At 32.4% G+C, this 26,906-nt stretch overlaps 1 protein-coding gene across 1 annotated transcript; it reads right to left on the reverse strand.

Moving 5' to 3' along the window:
• Positions 1–12,607: 12,607 nt before the first annotated feature.
• Positions 12,608–16,577, reverse strand: LOC130995392 (nicotinamide adenine dinucleotide transporter 1, chloroplastic-like). Its single transcript, XM_057920661.1, has 9 exons — positions 16,042–16,577; positions 15,581–15,676; positions 15,237–15,343; positions 15,080–15,128; positions 14,841–14,950; positions 13,924–14,018; positions 13,729–13,817; positions 13,519–13,613; positions 12,608–13,057 (listed from the first exon to the last, which is right to left on the reverse strand). The coding sequence occupies exons 1-9, from the start codon at positions 16,109–16,111 to the stop codon at positions 12,836–12,838; spliced, it is 933 nt and encodes a 310-aa protein (XP_057776644.1). The 5' UTR covers positions 16,112–16,577; the 3' UTR covers positions 12,608–12,835.
• Between the last annotated feature and the right edge of the window lie 10,329 nt (positions 16,578–26,906).

Genomic DNA, 26,906 nt, shown 5'->3' on the forward strand with positions numbered 1-26,906 from the left:
ATTAGTTACATTTATGGATGTCACTATTTATAAAAAAAATTATGTGTATATTGAAATATTTTATTGTAGTGTTATATTTAGTAATTATCGACATGTTATAAAAAGTTTCCAAAAATAGAAAATGATTAATTTTTGTAGACGTCTCAAATGCAATAAAAAAATAAAAATAAAAACATCAGAAATTGAAAGCGAAGAGAAAAATGATGAAAAAGTTATACTTCATCCGTCTCATTTATAATATTTCAAAAAAAAAATGGGGCACACAAAAAATCTACATAAAGTAAATAAAGAGAGAGATTGAAAGACTAGTGAAAAAAGTAAATGAAGATAAAGTAAATAAAAAGAGAAATAAATAGCTTTCTAAAAAAAGAGAGATATAAATAGATTAGATAATGTAATATTTTTTATTTTTTTTATTTTGATTGAAACATTATAAATAGGACAATCCAAAAAGAAAATTGAGACGTTATAAGAGCATCTCCAGTGGGAGGCGCTAAAAGTTTGTCTCCACCTTAGTGCATCTCATCTCCAATGCATTGACTCTATAAGAGACTCTATAATATTCATTTCTATTTAATCTTATTTTTACTCTTCTATTTTAAAATTCAACATTACATTAATTAAAATAAAATAAAACACTTAAACCAAAATATAGTAATTAAAATTAAAATTACGATAATTTTTTATGGCTCAATCGGATCAAAACGAGACAAAATGTGTTCCTTCAAATTATTTTTTTTAATATTTTTTTATATTATAATTCGCACATGAAAATTACGCGGATCACATTTCTCCCCTCCGTGCCTGGCACCATCGGCTGCGTCTAATACGAGCCACCCCAACACTCCAACGCTAAACGCTAACTTGGTTCGGCACACAAACATAACGCTGGAGATGCTCTAAATGAGACGAAAGAAGTAACAAATTGATAAATGGAATAAGAGCGAGACCCTAAAAACAATAGAGGATCCGAAGTGCAACGTTTGGCACTAGCTAGGTAGGCAATTAGTCAATTTCAGCAAATGTTGGTTGGAAAGTGTTAAGTGGTTAACTCCAAAATTAATGTTATTTTTTATTATTATTATTATGTATATTTCACCGACACAACAAACTATAAGAGCTTATATTTGACGTCTATAAATATTTATTTTTCTTTTCCCCCACTTTTTTACTAACTTTTTGCTTTCTTTGATTCTAAGCATATAATTAATTGGCCACATCTGGAAGAGATTGTTTAGAAGTAAGGTGATGATAATTTGATTTTAGAACCTTATCCCCCAGAGCAAAATTCTGTATATTTTAAGTCGACGTTAAGTTTATTTTTATTTTATTTGAGGAATGATGCTTAGTTGGTTTATTAAGGTGGTTGTCGTAAGTAGCAAATAAAAGTTATAAAAAAACTACAATATAGACAATACAATAAAATAACTAAATCCTTTCTTATTTAAAAAATAAATTAATTAAATTAATTAAGTTTTTTCTTATTTAACTAGTTTATGACTAGCCACAGGCGACAGGCCCATAGTGCGGCTACATTGCATCACTCTTTAAAAATAAGATATCATCAAAAGCTTATAAAGAAAACAATATTGTTATTTAGACATAATATGTCCAGACATAAAATGATTAAATACATTAAAATTTTAATTTATTTAAAACTTTTGGTCTAACATAAAAAAGATTTAATTAGTTTTTGTGTTTTGTCCACATTGTAGTTATTTTCTTAATTTTTTATACATTTTTAATTTTTATTATTTTTATGTACAATAGTAAAAATCACAAAGATAGCTACAACGTGGATAAAATAGTAAAACTAACTAAATCATTTTATATATATATATATATATATATATATATATATATATATAGGGAGAGGTTCAAATAAGAACCACTAAATAAAATTAGAACAGAGAACCATTTTAAGTCATTCGATCATCAAGATCTACGGTGGATGCATCATCTTGGTGGATGAATGCAGATCCTGGGTTCGAATCCTGAAGGGAGCAAAAAATTTAAACATATTGTGTCCAAATAGCAACTCCAACGAAAATTAGAATGTACCAACTTTATTATTCTAACTTCAAAGTTGGGGTTTAATTGATGTTTGTTTGCTTTATTATTTTTATTGTTTTGATCCTGCTTTTTAGTTGATTTTGTAATTTTTTTTTTCTCGGGAGTAGCCATTTTGGAGTTTGGACTACTTTCCTTCACATACAATGTATTTGCTCTTTTTTTATGATTGTATATACAGGTTTATGATCAACCTAATTCCTAGTCTTGAAGTTGTTACAATTGAAAAAGCATTGGGGAAACAAATTTATTTAACATTACGATGTTCAACACAATTTCTTTTGCTCCTACCTAATAGTGATGCTTGCTAATTACAATGCTAGCTCAACATTGGAACTAGGATGGCTGCTACTTGCGGTTCATTTGTTAACGATATTTTTCTAATTTTCTTCACACTAAATATATGTAAGCGAGTTTGTTTTAATAAAACAAGCAAATAAGTAAATAAGCAGATGATTGGAAAACTGAAAAGTTCAATACTTTTTTTTTTTATCAGGAAAATGGATTATATTACCAGAAAAATGACGGTACGTCGGTACCAGAGGTACCGGGCCAACAAAATTCTTTACAGAAAAAGATGACCGAAAAATCATCTCCAATAAAAAGAAAAACTCCTCCGCAAATCAGTCACAGAGGTCTCCAACCAGCTCCTATTCCAGCAGCTTGACGCCAAGAGACCAGCTTCGAAAATCAATGACATGTGACTCCACTTTGTATGCAACTTTCCACCCCCAAACTCTCATCTTAATTTCTGATAACAATTTTTCCGCTTTCCACTCACCATGATTAAATTTGCATTCATTTCTTCCTTTCCACATACACCAAACAGCGCATAACCAAACACATGAGAGAAGAGAGCAGTCTGATTTCCTTCCCAAATTTGAAAAGGCAAGAAGATGCTCTTTCGCTTTCGAGTGTAGTACCGTTTTTTTCCCAAGCCAGACAAGAATAGCGTACCAGATTTCAAGCGTTGCAGGGCATGAAAATAGCAAATGATCGGTTGTTTCCATCTGCTCCTTACAAAGAAGGCACACCGCCTCTGAATTTTGGGTAATAACTTGTCTTCTGAGGAGGTTGTCGCAGGTCGCCATTCTTCCTTTAAGAATTCTCCATCCTGTGGTTTTAGTTTTGAACGGTGCTGGTGCTTTCCAAATCGTGAGGAACTCCTTCGCCTTACTTTGGTTTCTGTCAGCTTCTGTAGACTGGCTCAAGGTTGAATATGCCGATTTGACTGAAAAAATTCCTTTCGGGTCAGCCTTCCATCTCCAACCATCTGCTGTACCTGCGAGGATGTTAGTACTTTGGATCACAGAAACAAGGTTTTGATATTGGTCCAATTCCCTCCCCCTTAGCTCTCGACGCCAACCAAGGTTCCAAGCCCAAACTCCCTCTTCCCACCCTCCCAAATTTTTTACGAAACCATCCTGATTATCACTTAATCTAAAGAGCCTAGGAAACAACTCCTTAAGACTCCTCTCTCCCACCCAACACTGATGCCAAAACAAGAACCCATCGCCCTCTCCAATTTGGACCACAAATTCAATACTGAATCCATCTCAAAATAAAACCTCAACATTATGTGCTTTATTAACTCTAATCACAAATTCCGAACTAGATTAATAGCGCGCGCACATATATATATATATATATATATATATATATATGCCAACGCTTTGGGTAATAATAATAATAATAATAATAATAATAATAATAATAATAATAATAATAATAATAATAATAATAATAATAACTTAGTTGGAATTTCATTAACACTGTCGACTCTACAACTAACGTTCGAAAATTTAAATCGGCGACTCGGTTCCGAACCTGTGAGGTTCGGAGGTCTCTTGGTTATGATCAAGTGCTTGAGATGTACGGAAAACTGTTGGGCTTGGCAATAAGCATCTGCCAAAATTCTAGTAATTCCTGTTACGTGTATGTTTCCTATTGGTACAAGGGAATGCAAATTAAAATCAGTTAATCTTTTTTGCTGCAAAATATCAGGGAATGTTTGCATTTTCCCCCGACAATTTCTTTTCAGTTAATTTAGTAGATACACTATGTTTTTGTAGTCTTGATATATAATATTTCTAATAATTTCTTTTTCGAAGATCTTCCTCAGGAAATCCTACAACCCATCCAAATAGTTTTGCTACTTCCCACCAGCGTACATTCTAATATTTCAATTTAAAAGATGATCAAATCATATATTAATATTTATAAGCATAAGAAATGATGTTTGTGCAGAAGAAATAAATAAATATTTGTAAAATTTAGAAGTTGCTAAGGCTGTTTTTTTTTTATATAAAAAAAGAAAAAAATACTTGACGCAGTATTACTTACTAATTTGAAAAAACAGGATTTTAGTGGATGATCAACATATGAGAAATTTGAGTTATTTAATGTGTATGAATCGTAACTCAAAAAAATAACGAAAATTCATATACAGATTCATGCATATTTTGGTTTAGAAATTCCTTTTATTAATTGAAAAAAGTGACTGATATATTTGCAACCAAAGCCAAACACATTAATATATTATCTACCTTATTTCTTACTCTGAGATATCAGTATATAGAAATCAAATACCGTGACTGTGACATATTTATTTCACCAAGTGACCAAAAAAATCTGGTTAATTGCCCTAAAAATCTCAAATATAATCATTTTATAGTTACAAGATGAACTTTAAATAGCTGAAGCTGATTTTGAATTTCAAATGTAACATTCAATCAATTTAATTTTTTTAGCAAGAATGCAACGTTCTAGAAAAAATAGCTGAAACTACATCAATTTTGTCAGACTGACATATCAGATCCCATTATACTGGAAAACTTGTCGATGTTTTAATTTTAAAATAACAATAAAGATTAGCTTCTAAATTCTTATTGTAATTACAAAATCGATTAAAGTTTCTAAATTCTTGAAACAATTAACCTCCAAAAAACGGATCGGATCTTGTATATATCCCATAATTTTGTATATGACATTGTGTTCCACTATTAAATTTATTATTTTAGTAATATTTTTTATAAAAATAAAATTTATTATAATATTATGAACTATATTAAACTTTTATTTCAAAAAATTTGATCTAAAAAATTATATACCCTAACTTTGGATAATGAAGTATTAACTAATAAAAATTAAATTAAATGATAAACAAATAAATACCCTATGGAATGTTAACAATTACAAAATTAAACTAAAGTATGCAAATTTAAAATTGAAGAAAAAAAGATGAAAGAAAATAAAACTATTGAACGTGGGACACAAAGTGAAATATTTTTTTTTTGATCGGACAAAGTCATGTTAGATATTAGTAATTAGTTCCCCATCCACTCCAAGAACCACCTTATCTCTCCATTCACCAAAATCCACCTTATATCTCCAATCTCCAATTCGCTCCCAAGAGGGATCGAACCCGGGTCACTTCACTTAAGTGAGGACCCGATGGCCAGTGGGCTAAGCCCCCTGGTTACAAAGTGGAATATTAACCGCGATACACTGAATTTCAAGTGAAAAACTCATTTAAGTATCACATCCAAATTAAGGAAGTGTTTACTTTGAAGGATAAAAATAGTACTTAAGATTAATCCCTTATTAATTTATTTTGATGGATATGAAACTTTGAGATATCCTAAAATCTTTTGTTATTTCTTTCATTTGAGCTAATTTTACTTGATTTTCTTATTGAAAGGACGTGATTAAAGAAATCCCAGCTACTATTAAAAGTAAAAATATTTAATCATACAAAATAAATGGCCCCGACGATTGTAACCATAGTGGTTGCTTGAGCGATCCTATGTCATTATGGCTTGGTCTTTCCTGAATTTATGATCAATTTTAATCCAATTAATTTTTATTTAATACGAAATATATATATATATGTGGATAGCACAGCACCTTTAGAATCAATGTCACATGTTGCAGAAAGTGCAAAATGATAAACAAATCCACTAATATATATATATGCCATAGTTGCTATTGAGTATTGCCATAATTATTTTTATTATGGAGAAAGTATTGACATAATTATTAGTTTCATAAAATTTGCAAAATGGAGGTCCATTCCCATTTCCCCACTTCTGTGGTGCACCAGAACTCATGCAAAATGTTTTTATTTCACATGTCAAAGATTTTTGTTTATTTTCCATTTTTATCAATCCATGGGAATCCTATGTAGAATTTGTCCTATTTCTAGGATTGTCTAGAATTGTGGTTGTGAAGTTTTTTTTTTATTAGTGCAAATGTGCATTTGGTCAGTAGCGAAGGAGAAATCGAAGGGAAAAGGAATAACAAAAAGTAAAATTAAAATATAATTAATGCGGATTATATTTCAGTAATTACTGAAATTGCGGATATTTTTGTTGATGTAATCACACTCCAACCACAAAGACAAGGACACCCTTTTTGTATGACTATATTTTACAAGTCTCAAATCTAAAAGGCATAATAGTTTATTATTAATTAGATAGAAAAGAAATATTTCTCTATGTAGCTTCCAGATTTATACTTCTTCTTTCCCTATAAACAATTAGCCGGATGCTCTTATTTATAACTGGAACATTTTAATTATTAGTACTCTATGACATTAATGAACGTACTTTCCCCAAAACCCCACTATTTTTGTATTACTCCCCTGTGATGCACGGTGATTTTTTTTTTTGCTCAGGCAAAGAAAGAATTTATTACAACAGCTACCAGTAGTACCCAAAGAGAAGAAGGAGAGTACAAGATAAAAGAAAACTAACCAGAGAGATCAAAACAAAACAACACAACAGTAACAACAAAATCCTAGAGATCAGAACAACACAGCTCAACAGCAACAACCAAATCCAAACTCAAAGCGTAAAGCTTGATCGCTGCAAACCAATGCCTAAAGTCAGTTGTTGAAGTCGACACCTTGAAAGTCATCGTCCAGCTCCACAGTCTCGTCTTGATCTCTGAAATCAATTTCTCTCTGCTCCACTCTCCTCCAGATTTGCTGCGGCAAACCAAGCTCTAAAGTTATTTAATTAAAATAGTAAAATAAAATTATATTTTAGAATATTATAGTATGTGAATATAGTAATATTAGTATGTGAATATAGTAGCATGAAAATGAAGATGAAACCATCTTATAGTTGGTGATAACAAAAAAATTATATTTTAAAATATTATATTTAGAATGAAGATAGTACCCTTAAAATAAAAATGAAATCATCTTATAATTGGAGGCGTATCAAATGAATGACCAAGAACTTGACAAAACCTTTTTATCCAATGATTATTATTATCTATTTAAAATTTTCACAAAAATATTTAGATATTTTTCTTTCAAATTTTCTATTGGTCTTGAAAGGGTTTTTGGAATTTTTAATTACTTTTTACTGATTTTCATTTTACAACATATTTTTTTGAGGCGTTAATTGGTTGTAAATCCAAAAATTATTAGTGAATTTTGATATATTTTTTAGCTATATAAAGTTGTAGTATAAATACATAAACATTAGCTCATTTCAGAATTTGCCCTGAATTTTAATTTCGTCCAAATCAAAACATACATGAAAAAATTTAAGATGATATAATATATGCACATTATATTAAAGGGTTAATATGCAAAAAACACCCCTAACGTTACCACCCCAACTACACTTAAGCCCCTAACATAACTTTGATAGCAACTAACACCCCAAAGTTCATTAAGTACTACAATTAAACCCATAAACAAAATTTCTTTCACAAAATTAAGAAATTCATTTTTTTTTAATTTATATAATATATAAAAGGGGAGTTTTTTCCCTCCATTTTTTCTCTTTCTTCTCCCACCAATTTTTTCATATAAATAAATATTTTCATACACAGACAAAAATAAAAGAATTGTAAAATTTTAACAAAGAGAAAGAAAATAGAATATTTTAAAATTTTAGGAACTTATTTGTTTTAAATTTATTTTTAATAATTTTTATACCATATTAAATATTTTGTTACAAACTTAAATATAAGATGCTTATTAAATATTTCTTCATAAATTAAATTTGATATTATTTAAAAAAGTATTAAAATTGTAAAAGAAAAAAGAGATGAAAAATAATGAAAAAATTGATGGGAGAAGAGAGAAAAAAAATGGTGAGAAAAAATGGAGGGAGAAAACTCCTCTTTTATATATGACTAATATGAGTATATAAATTAGTACTCTATGACATTAATGAACGTACTTTCCCCCAAAACCCCACTATTTTTGTGTGAAAACTATGAATCTATTAAAATGAGTTCAAAACCCTACTAAAAAATGTTATCAGCTTGAATTCATATATAGATAACATCTTAGGAATATTTTTAACTCATGAAAATATTTCACACTAACTTTAATTTGTAATTATATCAAGATTGAACATACTAAATAATACTTTAAACAATGTGTACCCTTTAACAGACTTCCCATGTGGGGAAAATCCACTAATACCATGCATCCAAGCTGTGTTTATCAACTATTTCTTGAAATATACTCTCGGCTCCATCCCGCGATGTTTGATCAGTATTTCTTTTTGAATTGTCCCACGAAACTTGATCACTTTTTTTATATGGCAAAAAAATTCTCTTTATTCATTTTTTCACTTTTTCATTTACCACATTTAACACGCTAAATACTACTCCCTCCGTCCCATTACAAATGTCTCATTTTCCATGATGAGATGTCCCATTACAAATGTCTTATTCTTTTTTTTGGCAACATATTCTCTCTCTATATCTAATATTTAAATAATTTTCATCAATCAACTTTATATACTAATTACACATTTCTTAATTTCCGTGCTCAAAAGTAATGAGACATTTGTAATAAAATAGAGAGAGTAGTTCCCCAAAACCCGTGCCGAAAAAAAAAAGTAATCAATTTTCGCGGGACGGAAGGAGTATATGACAAATTGACAACCACACAAATTAATTAAAGATTTTAATAATTAACCGCCTAAACTAATCAAACTTTTGCTTGTAATAATAAAGTAAACATCTTTCTGAAATCCCCCCAAATTAAAAATGATAAAATAATAAAGAAAATAATCATATCTTTGCTGTTTTCTTATTTATTTTCCTTTTCTATGTTGGGGTAATAGGGGTCCATGAAGCATCCCCATAAATCATGATAGCAATGGCACTCCTCAAAAACTTTATGAAGGCTTTCACTTTTACAGCCCATCAAGATATGATGAAGACAAGGTCATTCATTTATTTATTAGGACATTATTAATTTTGTTATTTTAAATGTAATTTTAATACTAAATGATTGATTATAGATAACTTTGTTGAAATGATATCATAACTACGTTTGTTAATCCCATTTCATTTTTGCTAATTGAAGTTCATTGCATTCGTGCTGTTTACCACATGTGTGCAATGATGAGTGTTTGGATGAATATGATAAAGATTTTTAGTACTTTCACTCCATTACTTATCCATGGAACTTACATTCAATGTTGGGAGCTCTTTTATTTTCAAGAAGTTTTAGTTTTGAGTTTCGTATACTACCAAATATAGTAAATTGATGTTATATATGGAATTTTATATCCTTATTTTAGTTAGCGTGTATTTAATGGGATCCTCCGCCTCATAATTTGTTGTGTTCTATGGTTTTCACTCTTAATTATTTTGTAGTTATTTAATTCAATATATAAAAAATATTATTATATACTTCATTCCTTCACAAAATATTTTTCTAATTTTTCATTTATGGTCCATCCATAAAAATATTTTTCTATTCTTTTTTGGACATAATCTCACTAATTATCACCTTAAAATTTCCGTATATTTACACATTGTCATTAATGACCCACATAAATCCACTAACTATCGCCATTTTTTTTTTTTAATTTGTGAGATCTCTTCTCCGATCCCCTCACCAAATACACAACTAATTTCAAATAAATATAAACAAAATAATTATAAACCCTAATCAATACTCTTAAAATTTTACTGAAATGGGACAGAGAAAAATATATGCTTACCATATATTTCAAACTATATGTGCATGCGTGAAAGAAATAGATTGAAGTAGTCCACATGGCTTGCTTAATTCGATTTGCCTCAGATTCCTCCTCGTTCCAAAAAGAAAAGAAAACCTAATTATCCTTGGTAGTCCCTCAACCTCAACTTACAGATCATGATTTTACAAATGAGCTGTTGCCCCCTTTCTCAATCTTACCTTTAATTAGTAAAGCTTATATAACCCATAGTAAAGTATAAAATGAAATTTACATAAAATTAATTGTGTATGTCCAAATTCTTACAAATTTTTTGAAGATAGATTTATAAAGGTTGGCGGGGCCACCGTTGAGCTTCAAATTATAATCAGGCTTTTAAGTTGGATTAGTGTGGCTAATCTGTCACTAACTACAATGAGAAATGGACCACACAACACAATGCATGGGAAACGGAAGAATCAAAATCATCATAATCCTAAAATCTTTTGAAGTGGGGCAGTTTCCTCGTTGAGGCATATTCTTAAAGTGATTAATTGTCACTAATTCTATGTCGTGATGTGTAATACAATTAGATTGACTTTTACATCAGTACAAGGATAATGACAATTAATGGAACTAAATATTTTGATTAGGTCAAATGGGACCAACAACATAGTTTTTCTCGAAAGCCTTTTATTCTCTTGGGAAAGCTGAAAGAGTCATTGGCACGGTTCTTAGATGCTCAAGTAATTTCATTTTCAAGAATCCAATATTTTCAAGAATAAAGAGAAAAAGGGATGAAAAAGAAGAGGGGGAAAAAGTGTGTTAATCAATTATTTTTTATAAACTTTGTGACCTGCATATTTCCAACCAAATCACATGGGGAATTTTTGACAGTGGATTGCTGCATAAGCGATGCCGTTCTATGCAGGAAAATCAGTTCGCTCTTCAAATATTTATTGATTTTCTTTTTTATAAATTCCAAGGCTTCGTTTGTTACAGATATAGTATAATATATCATCACACTCTAATACATTGTTTGCTTTAAAGACAAATTCATTATACAGTAATGATATGTTATATGACGAAATTGTGGAATTCTGTATACCAATTTTTAGGTGGAATATGTAATACATGTTAGAAATGGATATTGGGCTCATTCCTCCCTTAAAAGGCCTTATAAGGGAGAGGGTTGCCTCACTATATAAAGTGGCTCATGCCACTATCTCCAATCCAATGTGGGACACTTCAACACACCCCCTGCACGCGCAGCGTGGACTATTCCAAACGCCATCTGTTGACAACGATATTAGGGGGGGGCATCATTGGATTGGGTTGGCTCTGATATCATGTTAGAAATGGATATTGGTCTCATTCCTCCCTTAAAAGGCCTTATAAGGGAGAGGGTTGCCTCACCATATAAAGTGGCTCATGCCACTATCTCCAATCCAAAGTGGCTAAGTGTGGGGGGGGTTGATATCATTGGCCCCCCAATATCGTTGTCAACAGATGGCGTTTGGGATAGTCCACGCTGCGCGTGCGGGGGGTGTATTGAATTGTCCCACATTGGATTGGGTTGGCTCTGATACCATGTTAGAAATGGATATTGGACCCATTCCTCCCTTAAAAGGCCTTATAAGTGAGAGGGTTGCCTCACCATATAAAGTGGCTCATGCCACTATCTCCCTTAAAAGGCCTTATAAGTGAGAGGTTTGTCTCACCATATAAAGTGGCTCATGCCACTATCTCCAATCCAATGTGGGACAATTCAATACACCCCCCGCACGCGCAGCGTGGACTATCCCAAACGCCATCTGTTGACAACGATATTGGGGGGACCCATCATTGGATTGGGTTGGCTCTGATACCATGTTAGAAATAGATATTGGGCTCATTCCTCCCTTAAAAGGCCTTTTAAGGGAGGAATGAGCCCAATATCCATTTCTAACAATACCAAACGTAGTTGTACCATATATTAATTCATTAATGAATTAAATACAATAATTTCTATCCTAATTTATATATGTTGCAGATAATTCCATACAATCTCAATCCATATAAGACCTTATCATCTCACAAGCTCACACTATCAAACAAATACGTTCTCAAAGTATTCTTCTTTGGAGATTATAATTTGTCCTCCCAGAAGAAATTATGCATAAAAATGCATATTCATCCTAACACGATAAGATTAGGTTTTTTATATATATATATATATATATATATATATATATAGTTTTCGACACAGAATAATTCTAAGGATTAATTGTCAAATAAATATCACTTTTGACTTGTAGCAATAATGACATCATGCTTTAATTTGTAGCAATTTCAACACACAATATCGCTAGAAAAGATGAAAGTGTCAAAATAGCTACAAATCAGAAGCTGGAGTCGTTAATATTTCACGGGTCAAATTGATTAAAAGTGTCGATCTATTTAGCAATTAACTCCTCCATCTATTCCCAATATATAGTTGACTTTGGTGTCTCATGCGGATTAAGTTACTTGCATAAAAATAAAATAAAAAGATGTGCATCTAATTTAATGACAAGTGGGACTCTTCCTCTAGAAAAATGACAGGTTGGGCTCAAGAATGAGTCTGATGAAAACCCAATAGTGAATAAAACAATTGGTCCAAGCCCACAAATATCCATTACGGCCCACAAAATTCTGTGATTGCAGCAAACAGTAGAGAGTGCGTCGTATTGATGTTCTGTACAAGTAAATGTAATAGTCGTCATCATCATTGTAAGAAAAAAGTGTCTTCCCAAGTATACGAAGAATGAGCCGACAGCATATGTAGATGGAGTGCTGATGATGGATCAGAGTGGTTGAGGGAAGAATGTAAGGAGAGATCGGTGAATCATCTCAAAACTGGTAAATGTGATTACAGCAGCTGGGGTCGTCCTCAGCAGGTTGATGGCACAACCCCGATAGAAACCAGCGATGCCATCTTGCTGGAAAACCTTCTTGATGCAGTCCACAACACCGCAATATTTCTTCTCGGAGTGGTATCCTTGTTCTTGAAGTCTTGAACGAACAACCTGCACCACCGTCATTCATTCAAGACCACGTTATTAGTCTGGTTGATCATGATATAACAATAAATGTAAGATGTGATGAAACTGCACCAGTGTTTCACAATCCTAATTTGAAAAGAATATTGGATGATCACCAATAAAGAATAACTTTTAACTAAAATACAGTTTTTAGATACTATGGAACCTCCCTGCTTGACACATTTTGATTTTTCAGTAATGTTTTTATCACCTAGTCATAAATAAATTAACTCAATTAGCATTTTTCAGAGTTTCTTCAGAATTATTCTACGTTTCATTATCCAACTGGAATATATTCAACAAACCTTTTTGAGTGTATCCATATAGTTTAGCAGATAGTATATCTTTTTTCTTGTGTTTTTGAGTTTTGGTCTCTTTTCTTTATAAGTTATTTTGTATAAAGAAATCTGACAAAAAAAGAAAAGATGGATCTCTTTTCCACGAACCTCGTGAGGATATGTCAAGGTCGAAGCAAATATTTTTGAAATGGACGAAGCTAAAGCAACATCACTTGCACTGAGTTTATCAGTCGTCGTGTTACCTACCATCATCAACAAAGATTCAAGATGGCATTATTACAGTGAGGTAACAAAAGTGGCATTTGAAAGAAATAAGGAATGTTCGCTTTTTATAAGTAAAATTTTGCAGCTACATACCTTGTTTAGCTAGATAGCACTTTATCTTTTCATATGTTGGAAACTGAATAGCAACATGACTAATACCAGCCAAAGCTGGCACTAGACCACTGCATGGCACAAGTAACAATACAGAAAATGAAGAAATCATTCCTTTGGAAAAAATATTAATCCAACATAATTCTGTTGGCATGCTTCAAGAAGGAGATAACTAACCTATACAATCCACGAATACCCTCTTCATGTGCAATTCTTTTTAAGGCAGACAGTGTACCCCTATACGGCACCACACCTGTTCTCATTCCTTGTGTCTGCATACGAAAAGAAAAAAATCATTGAGCTTTAAAATCATCCTCATCTTTCAACTAAATAATCATAATATAGTTTTTTTTTTCTTTTTTCTAAAAGACTAAAACAACATCTTTATCTATAAATATGTCAACTGGGCACGTGAATCATTTTCTGAAGCTATATTCATTAGAAATTGAACATTTATTACAAATCAATGCATGTACTTTCGGTTAGAAAAAAGTGTTTATTAGAAAGTACAATAATTTTATGCTGATGGCAGAGAGATTCAAATTTTTAATGATTTTGAATTTCAACTTGCAACAGAGTTGGTTCGATCATGTTTATAGTTTGTAAGCAAAATGTGACATGATACTGTATCCCCACCTACACCTACCATCAAAGAGGAAAATTTCTCATGTCTCATTCACCAGTTCCAGTTTCCCCAGCCTCCACAGATACCAACCACAAACTGCTCTCTTAAGGATGCGGTAGTAACAAAAACATCTCTTTCATAACTTTCTAATATGAGTATCTAAAATTATATGTGGATATGAGAGTATTAGAATATAAAGCCATATATGGATACACAACTCTGTACCTAATGTATACAAATGCCCTTATCATTCATACAAACATCTCCTGCAGCATAACTTCAAGCATCTATGTTTTTCATATGCACTTATCAGTAATTCAAAGATGGAGTTACGATACAAACACATTTAAATAATAAATTAGATTTAGATTTACAAACATATTATCTACACTTTTACCAGCAGTAAAAAGCATAACAATCAAGATATACCAAAAGAAAATATGCCATGGTTCTGACCAGAAGGAAGTACCTGAAACCTTGTTTTGACAACCCAAAGAGGATTTGTCGTGATTGCTGTTGCAGCTCCAGCACCAGAAGCAGCCGCCATGTTTGCACCAACAGAGAGCTGCTGATTTACATCTAATTAAATTTTCAGAAGCATCAATAACGTCCATTTAGACTGTTCAAAAAAACACCTTTCGAAAAAATATATGTATAGTCATCTCAAAGTAGAAAATCTCATAAAAGAAAAGCAAGTAAAGAACTAACCATCAGAACCAAGAAAACTCTTTAATTGTTCATAAATAGTGAAATACACCTGTAAGAAAAATCAATTATACAAGTTAATTGTCTCTCTATTTCCATTTACAAAACGCGTAAACTTGCACATTTCTTAGCATCGCGACAAATGAAACGTCCAACTTACTGCCCAATTGGGAAACATAGCAAGCGTTGTAGGGGAGAGTCCACGGTACATACCACGTAATCCCTCCTTCTGAAATATATGTTCTAAACTTCTAATTATAACACCACCTGGAAAGTTATGAACAAACAACCATCATAATGGTACCACAGCCCACAAAACAAAATCGCTAAAGCATCGGCATAAACCTCACAGTGAACCTTATCCTAAAAACGTCACCACTGAGTCACATTAAAGATCTCCACATATTCAAACAGCCAAGAGCAAGCAGCAGAAAATGAACCTCCTAAATCTCATCCGGTGTGCAAAAACTGCTTATTCCAGCTTAAAAAGAAAACTTTTCTTACCTCTGATATTAGCATTCGCAAGTTGGGGGAGCCCATGGACCTGTAACCTAGTTTTGATAACATCCAAAGGGCATACAAAAGTAGCTGCAATCGCACCTGCACCAATCAAGTTGATCCTCATCAAACTGGATTCATATTTGATGTTAAGGGGGAAAAGAGGTATAGATCTATACACCAATTTTGTTTCTAAATTCCACAAATTCAGTGCTGCAATGATCAATCATTCAATAACTGTCTACTTGACTTCTTACAATTAAATTGCTTCTTAATAAATCAATTACAACTACATTTACGCGGTTTGGAGGCTAAAAGGTTTACAAATATTTTGGTACTTGTATATAAACTGACAAACCAATTGAGTTGCAGGTTCAACAAAATTAAAACATCCGATCCCATTGAGGAAAGAATAATTGATTGAAGGAGAAAAGGAAAAGGTAGAGAGCGCAAGAGAAGATGTTTACCAGCCGCAGCGCCGGCGCCAGCATTGCAGAGAAGTCCCCTAGGATTAACGCCATGACTCTCAGCAGCCATCGATGAATTGACTACAATCAGCGAATCTGAAAACAGCAACACTAGAAATAACTTGAGAGAAGCGATAGTTGTCGGCGGCGGAGTTGGAGGAGTCCTCTGAGGAGAGGCCGATCGCCGCCGAAAACAGCCGTAGCATGGCCAACGCCAATGGCTCCAATGAGAATCAACTCAACTCAACCAAATCTCCATAGCTGTCGAGCAACAGCCAGTTTCAGTGATGAAGAATCCAATACGTTGGTGTTTCTGAACAAATCTTAGCTGGTCTGTTGAAGGCGAATAAATCGAGGAATCGGAAGTTAGTTGCGATAAGATTGTTGAGTGGGGAATTCTCTGCATCCGCTGAGGAGAGGGAGAGAGAATTGAAGATGAGAGAGAATTGATGATTGACTTCAATTTGTTAACCATAAATATTTAAAGCACATTTAATTCGAGGAAACCTACTTAATGATAGGCGCTTCAAATTTTTGATAAAATTCAAATTGGTCCATAAAATATTTGAACACGTAAACTCTCAATTCTTTGCTTGAAACAGTGAATTTAATATTGGCATATTTATTAATTCAAAAAAGATATTTGCATTATTACTTATCTATTATTTTTATAATTTACAAGTAATATAAAGAGATAATTTCATATAATAACATTACTTCTACTCAGTGTTTGGTATAATTTAAAATTATTGTGATAGCTAAAAAAGTACACACGTAAACAATTGTGTGATTATAATTTTTGAAATACGTCATAAAAATAACTCATTTATAGTAGTACTATATTTTTTAGTTGTTAATATAACCAAATTTTATTGATTCTTTATTTAAAATATTATTTACTTACTCGTAACATGTCTTCGTGTAGCAAGTGGATTTTCAATCTTACATAACAAATAAATAAAGTAAAACATATTAGTATTATAAATTGAATATTCCGCTTTGAAGCCAAAAATATTAATATTCCAGATTCGAACAATTTTAGCCATTCATATGGCGGCCTCTACGTATGTGACGGAGGATTCGCCGCAGTGGGTCCCGCACGCCTTTTGTGGTATAAACATGAATGAATTTTTTTTTAAAGTAAGGCTTACATCACAGTATCTGAGTTTTAAGTATTACAAATGGGTTATTTTTTAATAAGTATATCTAAATCATAGTGACATAAAACATTAAAAAACATGTGTGACACGAAGGATCGCTTGTGATAGTTTTTGGCGTTTCTTGAAATAACTGTTTGCTTACTCCATGAAAAAGAAACATAAAACTGCGTCGGTTTGACCGTATGGCTACAGAAGAAAATATATATTCATTATTTTTTTGGAGATACACTATAATTAAACAAATTGATTGGGCCTATTTTTAAACTCAAATATTATTTAAATTGTCGGAAATTGTTGAAAACTGAAATCGTTTCAGGTTGAATAAACATCGGTCTTCTCGATCAAATTGAGATGAATCAAAGTGTGTAATTTTAAAATGTCAACTATTAATATTAGAGTAAAAATTAATTACTGTAAAGAAAAATTTACTTATATCTTAAGAGAATAAAATAATTAAATACTGGAGTAGTAAATAACTAAATTTACTTTTTGAAATTCTCACCGGTCTTCGTCGCTCGTTTCTTTTCAAACCTTTAGAGACTGAATACTATGAAAGTGGGGTTAATTATACTCGATCTCTGCTTGATGAAGTATATGGTCCTTTTATGAACCAACTAACAACTATTCTAAATAATTATTTATGCTTATGAACGAATATATAGTAATTACATAAACAAATTAATTTTCATTTAAAACTATAAATTATATCTTGCACTATAATTGGGTGCATCATGATATTAATCCATGATTATGATTTATTATTCACAGTTAGATTTTAATTAGGACAAATGCACCTTGCACTCAAATGGACCGTCGAGTCAAGCTATTCGTGAGCTATTCGACGTTCGACTCGATAAAAGCTCGATCGATAACTTAATGAACAGCTCGTTTAGCTAAACAAGTCAAGTTTGAGCATGACGATACTCGACTCGTTAGCTCGTTAAGTGATTTATCTTAAAAATACAAGACTATTCATTAAATGTCTTACTATATTTTATATTATAATTAGTAATATTTGGATTAAGTATCTAATTAACATTATTTATTTATAAGAAAGTAGTAAATATATTGTATTTTTGTGAATAAAATAACTTATATATTTGAAATTTAATGTATTAGGAAAATAACTAAAAATTTAAATAAAAAATTAAATTTAAAAAGCTCGATTAGGTTCGGCACTGTATTCAACTCGATTAAAGCTCGATCGATAATTAAGCAAACAGCTCGATTAGCTAAACGAGTCAAGCTTGAGCAAGGCACTATTCGGCTGGACTCGACTCGATTACACCCCTAAGTGTGCCCCCGAACTCTTTGGTTAATCCATTTGACTTATTATTCCAATATTAATTACCCTTGTATATAACATACGTACGCTGGTATTAAAAACTTGCATCAAGTAGACTAGAGATTTTCTATCGTATCTAGAATAAATGCATACAATAAACACATAACCAAAACAAATGCCTTACTTTAATACTAATAACAAACGAATGACAATCACCATAAGAAACTAGGCGATTACGACAAAATTTTTCATCGATAAAGCCCCAAATTCCATCGCTATAGGCGATCACCGACGGTAACAGTGAGTCGCCGTGAAAATCGTTGTTAAAACAAATACCGACGAAAATTCATCACCGTCGCTAAAATGCCGACGACGACGCACTAAAGATAAGCTTTCTCACCTTCTACATATTCTGATATTCACATGTAATGCATCCCCAGCGCAAGTCATTTAAAAAATGGGTCATATATCAAAATTTGTCATTTTTTATTGACAAAAGGAAATTCCAAGTTGTGTATTAGATAAATCTCGTCTCATGCAATACAATAGTATACAAACTACACAGAAGAAATAAATCATGTTAATTAGGCATATTGGTAGAATGTATAAACTCCCAACTGCTATTATTCACTACCTTTTGTTAGATAAATAAATTCAGATCCAAAATCACCATGCCTAGGGTTAGAAAAAACACAAAGATGAAACCAGCAAAAGCTAAACTACCCACATTAAAAACTAAGACAACTAAGGAGCACAGAAAACAGAATGTCGTAGAAAATGATTTAATGTTGTATTTAATCATCAGTATGTGATAATGGCTCACACAGGCATGGACGATATTTGGGTTCAGAAACAGCTCTCTAAACTGATCGCTTTCAGACAGAACGAGCTTCTGGCTGATCCAGGATCTTGGCCGTCTCGTTATTCCAATCCTTCGACGGAGTTGGTTGTATTCTGCAATAGACGACACTACATAAGACTTGCTATAAGCTGAGGTTCTCAAAAAAAACAAAGGGGCTTACTATAAGCCGTGAGAATGTCAAATAACAGTTGCAAAAGACATATCAATGTATTTGCTAGGGTAAATAGCGTTAAAATCCACCAACTTTGGAGGAATACTCATTTTTCTCATAAATTTCAAATTTTAGTGTAAAATACATAAACTTTTAATTGAGTCTGATTTTTCCCACGATGAAGTCTTCCGGCCATACTTTTGCTGACTTGTAAGTAACATTGCTTACTAATGCTAACTTAAAAATGACGCCGTTTGATAAAATAGATAAAACAACGTCATTTTAGTCACTGATTTAATTAATAACCCTAATTTTTAGATTTGTTTCTTATTTTACTCTCATTCGCGCGCAAACACTTATAAGTCACTGTCTCATCCCTTTCTTGTGGAGCCGTTGAAATTTCTGTACAAAATCCTTGTTTATTGAAGGTGAATATTGCTTGTTGTCTAGGATAAAGGTGCAATTTATATTCAGGGGCGGATTCCATATTTATTGATAAAGGGGGACTCAGGGACTGAACTTAAAGGTATTGTACGGCGATTTGAAGGCAGTAGCCCTTGAGCCAAATTTTTTGGTCAGTCCGTACAGTTCGTTTTTGTATCTAAGTAAAATTTTAATGAATTTAGAATTAAAAATCAATCACATAATATAATAAGTAGTTGCACTATTTCTATTGATTCAATAATAGATACATTTGAGCTACATCTATGCATTTATTTTTTTTAAAAATAATCTATCTTCTATAAATTAAAAAATAAATTAATTTTCATTATTATATTGAGGATTTTTAAAAAAAAATCTTTTTAGAGGTTGGGCGGAGCTATGGACTGGGCTACGTAAATATTAAGCTAAATATATTCCATATATATAAGAAAAAAATTTGCCCATGGTCATATTACCAGTTTTGAGGGGTATGAGATGGACGTATATAATTTATGTCAGTATATAATGTGTGTATGTTATATTATTTTATCTTTATACCTTTTCAAAATGAGGTTGACTTAAATTATTTACATTATAATCTGTGTATTTTATTATTTACTATTATACAATATTTATTAAATTTAATATTATATTCATTAAATTGATAATAATGTTATTATACACTATTTCAAATCAACTACTAATATTTAAATTAATAAAATTATTAATCTAATTACTAATATTATTACCAATTAACCTAATAATTTATTAATAATAATATTTTGATATTCATGGACGTTGGTCGGATGAAATGGACGACTATTCTATTTGGTAGATGTGTAGATGTCCTCTGTGCTTGCTAGAGCCTTTGATTAGGTTTCTTTATGTTTAACGATCTCTTTTCGAGTTTCGTACCCTTAGTCTGCGTTCTTGTGCTTTCAAATGATATATATATATATATATATATATATATATATATATATATATATATATAATAAAATATATAGTGATCCGTTGCATATTAATTTTATTAAAAAAAATGAGAAGTTTGAATACTATATTGTAAACTTCCCAAATAAAAAAAAAAAGGTGGTCTCCAGTACACCCAGGTTGTACCCGACCCAGTTCCTGGACCAATTGGACTATCCTAACCCATTTTTTTTCTTGAAATGACACTAACACTAACACGATCTTGGAATGACACTAATACTATTTTGTTTTACAAATGACACTAACACTATATTGAAATGACACTAACACTATATCGAAATGACACTAATACTTGACATTCGGGTAGAATAGTTCAGTTGGGTTAGATCTAGGGTTATAAATGAACAGAGCTATTCGCAAGCTATTCGAGATTCGGCTCGAAAAAAGCTCGTTCGGAGCTCGATTCGATAATAAATGAGCCGAGCTCGAGCCTGATTTCGAGCTCAAAATTTTTATCGAGCCGAGTTCGAGCCTAATAGTGCTCGGCTCGTTGAGCTCGCGAACATATTCGAATTCGATTGTCCGCGAACATGTTCGCGAGCCTGTTCACGAACCTTCAGTCGAACTTTCAAACGAGTTAGTACATGAGCATTAGACGAGTCGAACTTGAGCTCGAGTAACATAGTAATTAAGAAGATTTTCTTAAATTTATAACAAATTCGAGCTTGAACATCATATATACGAACATCTAACGAGCCGAGATCGAGCTCAAATTCGACATTATCGAGCATCACAAGAGCCGAACTCGAACTGAGCTCGAGCTTGTTAAGTGGGTGACGAGCCAAGCTCGATCATCAAGATAAAAGCTCGAATCGAGCTCGAGCCGAGCTCGAGCCTGCTAGTATTCGGCTCGGCTCGGCTCAGCTCAGCTCGTTTACCGCCCTAGTTAGATCTGAGTCAGAATCCGGATCGGGTACGACCCGGGTGTATAGGGTGTATAGGAGATTTTGTGATAAAAAAAAATACTATAACTAGACATATGTATACTTATTAGGAATAAAGTGGATAATTCATGACCGTGGGCTACAAAATTGTTAAAGGGGCCCCAGGCCCATGAACTCGGATGATACATCAATTTGAAGCGGTATGATTTTATACATTACTCCCTTTGTTCTCACTATAGCTTATAATTTACAAATATTAATAAATTTATTATTTTACTCTTATAACTCCTAATTCTAGTTCTAATAAGAGAATACAAATCTGTAAATACCGTATAACCCCCAAAACTATGAAGAAGAGAAAAAGACCTAACGCTTGAAGCTTAGAATAATTGTGTTGATTGGATATGCAGAAGAGATTGAAATGCATATGAACCATGAAGTATGTATCCCGGATTGTTTAAATTATTTATCTCCTTTTCTTCGAATTTGTGGGGTTATATGTTTTTGTTGAACTCCAGCATATTATTCTTTCTTCAGATTTCTAGAGGATATAGTGATTAAGTTAATATTTATCATGAATTTAAGTTGAGAGTTGGAGATTAAAAAAAAAAAATGTACATCAACTAATATTTTTATTTATTTTTGTTGGCAAAATGAGAGCGCATGAATGACTCATGTATTAGGTAATGAATTTGCGGTTATGGACTATACTATAAAATAATAAATTTATAATTAATTTTTATTATTATTTTGAATAAAGAGTTATAGTATTTTGCAAAGCCTGGAATTATATTGTGTTAGGAGGAAAAATCCAGAGTGTTTCTATGTAATAATTTGTAAATATTGAATAAAAGTGATGCTGTAAGAAATTGGTATGCAACAAATTCGACATAAGAAGTAAATAAGATTCAAACTCTTTTTCTCACCCACTCCACTTTAGGCCCATACAAAATCTATTTTATGTTTGTGTCCTAGTGGGCGTGTGCATTAAATTATTTGCATCATCACATTGATTGTACAACACACTGACGGATTAGTAAAATCAATTTAATCACCAAGCCAGCTAATTGAATTTTAGAAAAAGTCAGTTTTTTTTTTTGAGACCTAAGTCAGTTTATTTTTTATTTCATTGAATATAGTAATTGTACAGTGAATATTGAAGTGAACAAGAATGGGACCACAATTTAAAACCAACTTTAAAGCTTAAAAATTTTATAAGGTAATTGACGATTCAATAAATCTATGCCGCGATATTGTGGGCACATACAAGATAATTTGATATGAAAAATTTTAATTAATTTAATTTTTTATATAAAAATAAAATATAATTATTTTAATATATTGTCTATGTTGTACCCTTTTTATTAAAAATTTGTATTTTTTATTCTTTAAAATAAAAAAATATATAAAAAATAACTATAATATGGACAATATAGTGAAACAACCAAATCTTTTTTTCTTTTAAAAAAATAAGTATAGTAAATAAAAAAAAATCTATTTAATTAATTTGTGGATGACCACCATATGTTGTTTAACATCATATTCGAGAAGCTTTTAATTATAATATTACCCACCCTACCTATATACCAATTAACTCACTCACACTTAAAATCGGCTTAATAAATCCGCTGAAGCATTAATTTAAGGCCCCAAAATTTTTAGCTAACTCCACCAAGTAAATAAATGGAGTATAATAAATGCAAAACCTAAGACTTACTAAATACTAAGTTCACTTTAAAATAAAATAAAAAAGCAAAACGTTGAGTTTGAATCGTGTTTAGCTGCAAAAGGAATTAATTTAAACTCGATTCGGTTAATAAATACCCAAAAACTCAGAGACATTTTCTGAAAATAAATATTGTAAATATAGTATGCTGATATAAATTATATATTTAATTGGTCCATTCGATGCCTCCAACAACGGTACTAAACAGCAGACCTCAACAATGACACTTTTTTGTTTTATTTCCAGCCTTTCATTTTCTTTATCCGCAGACGAGAGCATATTTGGTTTTTGCCTTGTTTAGAAATTGTAGTGATCGTTTTCTTCAAAATATGAAATATTTGTCGTAACATTTATAAAAGAAAAGAAAAGAAAAAAAAACTCTACCACCACCCTTTTAGACCCGACAAACTAAAGAAAAGATATATCTAGAGTCAAAAATCATTTTTATTTCGAAAACTTGCTTCGAGGTTTCCATCCACGTATTATTCACATGTTGTTTAGTCCTATTATCGATATTCATACTACAAGTACAAGAACGCACAAAAATATCACATACTATATGGTATGGAAGACTTTCCTTTTTCTTTTTAGTTTTAACCTCTCATTGTAAAGTGAACCTACACGAGTTATCCATTATTATTATGATTTTAAAAAAAAATGGGACTTTAGACTTTTGTTGTATTCCATCGGTAGTTCGGTACTCATTAATTTTCTCAACTCCTTTCTATTGTATGAAACGCAAATGACATTATAGTGCATAGCTAAAATAATATATATATATATATATATATATATATATATATATATATATATATTAGGGTGTGGTTCTAGAGAGAACTACATTATTTGTGAGAACGGGAGAACCATCAAATCTAATGCATCCACTGTAAAAATTAATGCATCCGCTGTTAAAATTAATGCACTAAAAAAATTTGAAAAAAATGCTCCCTTCAGGATTCGAACCCAGGATCTGCATTCATCCAACAAGATGATGCATCCACCGTAGATCTTGATGATCGAATGGCTGAAAATTGTTCTCCGGTCTTCTTTTATTTATGGTTCTTTCTTGAACCTCTCCCTATATATATATATATATATATATATATATATATATATATATATATATATATATATATAGATTCTCAACAAGTCATGAAAACTAAGTTAAGGGCCTGTTTGACTTTTGTGTTAAGGGCATATTGTGTATTTAACTTGTCTTAACTCTCGGTTTGGTATTTTAATTTGTCAAAAGTGAAGGCCCTAAAATTAAGGCTTGGCCCGGCCTTAAACACTGTTACACAACACAAATAGAACCGGAGCCCTCCCCCGGTTACAGCAGCTCGATGCTACAGTAATTATTGTTAAATTTTTCGTTCACACAATTGCCCCCAATTCCCATCACCACCAACACCACTCTGCCCTCGCCGACATCGCTGTTCCTCACCAACGTTCACCGGCGGTCAATAGTTGCAGCGGCGGCGGTATTAATTCTTGCGAAGGGCGCGGCGGTATTAGTTTCTCACCTTTACCAACAATATCATGAGAAATCCCCTTTCCAAAATCATCGCCTCCATTGACTTAAACCATGCAAATCTGCAAGGAAGTGGAGAAGGTCTGAATCTTGAATTTTGATGGGGGGAGGGGAAGTGGGATGAGAAACGTTGTTTTTTTTAGGGGTTTTGCAGGGGGAGGGAGGGATGCAGCGGTGGGCTGAATCTTCTTGGCGGTGGGACGGGCTGGCGCTGGAGGGAGTAAGACGGCGATGCGCCGATTCTTATTGGCGGTGGGGCAGCGCTGGAGGGAGGGGGAGGCGGCGGTGGGCTGAATCTTCTTGGCGGTGGGACGGGCTGGCGCTGGAGGGAGTAAGACGGCGATGCGCCGATTCTTATTGGCGGTGGGGCAGCGCTGGAGGGAGGGGGAGGCGGCGGTGGGGTGAATCTTCCTAGCGGTGGGCGAGTCGGCGCTGGAGAGAGGGATGCGCTGCGCCGATTCTTGTTGGAGGTGGCAGCAGGCGCTGGAGGGAGGGAGAGAGGCAGTGATGGGGGGCGGGGGGGTTGGGATGAAGTTGGCGGCGGACGCTGGAGGGAGGGAGAGAGGCGGTGATGGGGCGGGGTGGGTGGGATTGCAGATGATGGGAAAGGGAGAGGTTGTAGCACAAATTTGGTTCTACGAAAATTTAACTTCTATTTTTTAATTTAAATTTTTTAATTAATTTAATAGTATAAGGTTAAAATAGTAATTTCACTATTTAATCTATATTTTAATTTAAATTATCAAACAATGAATTCATGCTATCTAAATTTTAACCTTGATTTATCAAACACTTGGTTAAATTACATGGGTTTCATTTCCTACCATGGGCCTCCTAGTTAATAATTATCACTCCTTAACCTACATAATTTATCAAACACCCCCTAAGGGTTCAATGCAACATGATATAAAAGTGCAACGAGATAATATAACAAAACTTATCAGTCGTCCTGTGCATGATGTCCCAAGAAAATAAAAGTGAATATAGTTTGGTTAATATAACATGCACCAAAAATTTCGAATAAAAAAAATCTGAAAACTCTTTTAATGTAATAACATATAACAGTATGATGTCCCGAGAAAATAAAAGTGAAGAGAGTTTGGTTAAATTAATTGGTTTTGCAGTTAGCAGTACATTTAAGTCTCCACAACATCATGAAACAGTGTAACAATCCAAGAAACAAATACATTATTCATTTGCATATTTGGTCGGTTAATGTTGGTAATTTAATATGAAAGTCTCCTATAAATAAGCAATAAAAAAAGGTTAGGAAGTGGGGAGAGCAAAAATCTCATTTCTCACCAACAACGGCGCACCAACAACCATGCCATGTGTGCCGCATACCTCTTCTCGCATAATGGCCTACCACTATTTCATTTCTTACACAACTTTTCTTCAATTCCACTGCTGAATATCACAATCTTCTTCTTGCCCACTACCACTATATTCCTTCCCTTTTCTATTTCATTCTCAATAATTCATCATCTTTTAGTTATGAAATTACCCTGTTTGCACAACTAACTAGATCATCCCTTAACGCCCATTCTTCAAAATATAAACAATACACATCTCATATTTCAATATAATTGCAAAAACTACTTTGATGTTGCACAATATACCAAAACAAGAACTTCTTGTTCCTTATTCTCCTCCTTTTTTTCACTTTTCCTTTATGCTATGTTAGTATCAACGAATCAAGAGATAAAAAAGAGAACCCTTTTTACCATGCCTTTATGCTATGTTTGGATAAGTGAAATAAAAAAAAGGAGCACCAAACTTACTGTCTAAATTATTCTTCACAAATGCATGGACTGATATCGTTATTAAACACATTAAATTAATAAAATAGAATA

This window comes from Salvia miltiorrhiza, chromosome 7 (assembly GCF_028751815.1).
Source record: "Salvia miltiorrhiza cultivar Shanhuang (shh) chromosome 7, IMPLAD_Smil_shh, whole genome shotgun sequence".
Taxonomy (NCBI): domain Eukaryota; kingdom Viridiplantae; phylum Streptophyta; class Magnoliopsida; order Lamiales; family Lamiaceae; genus Salvia; species Salvia miltiorrhiza.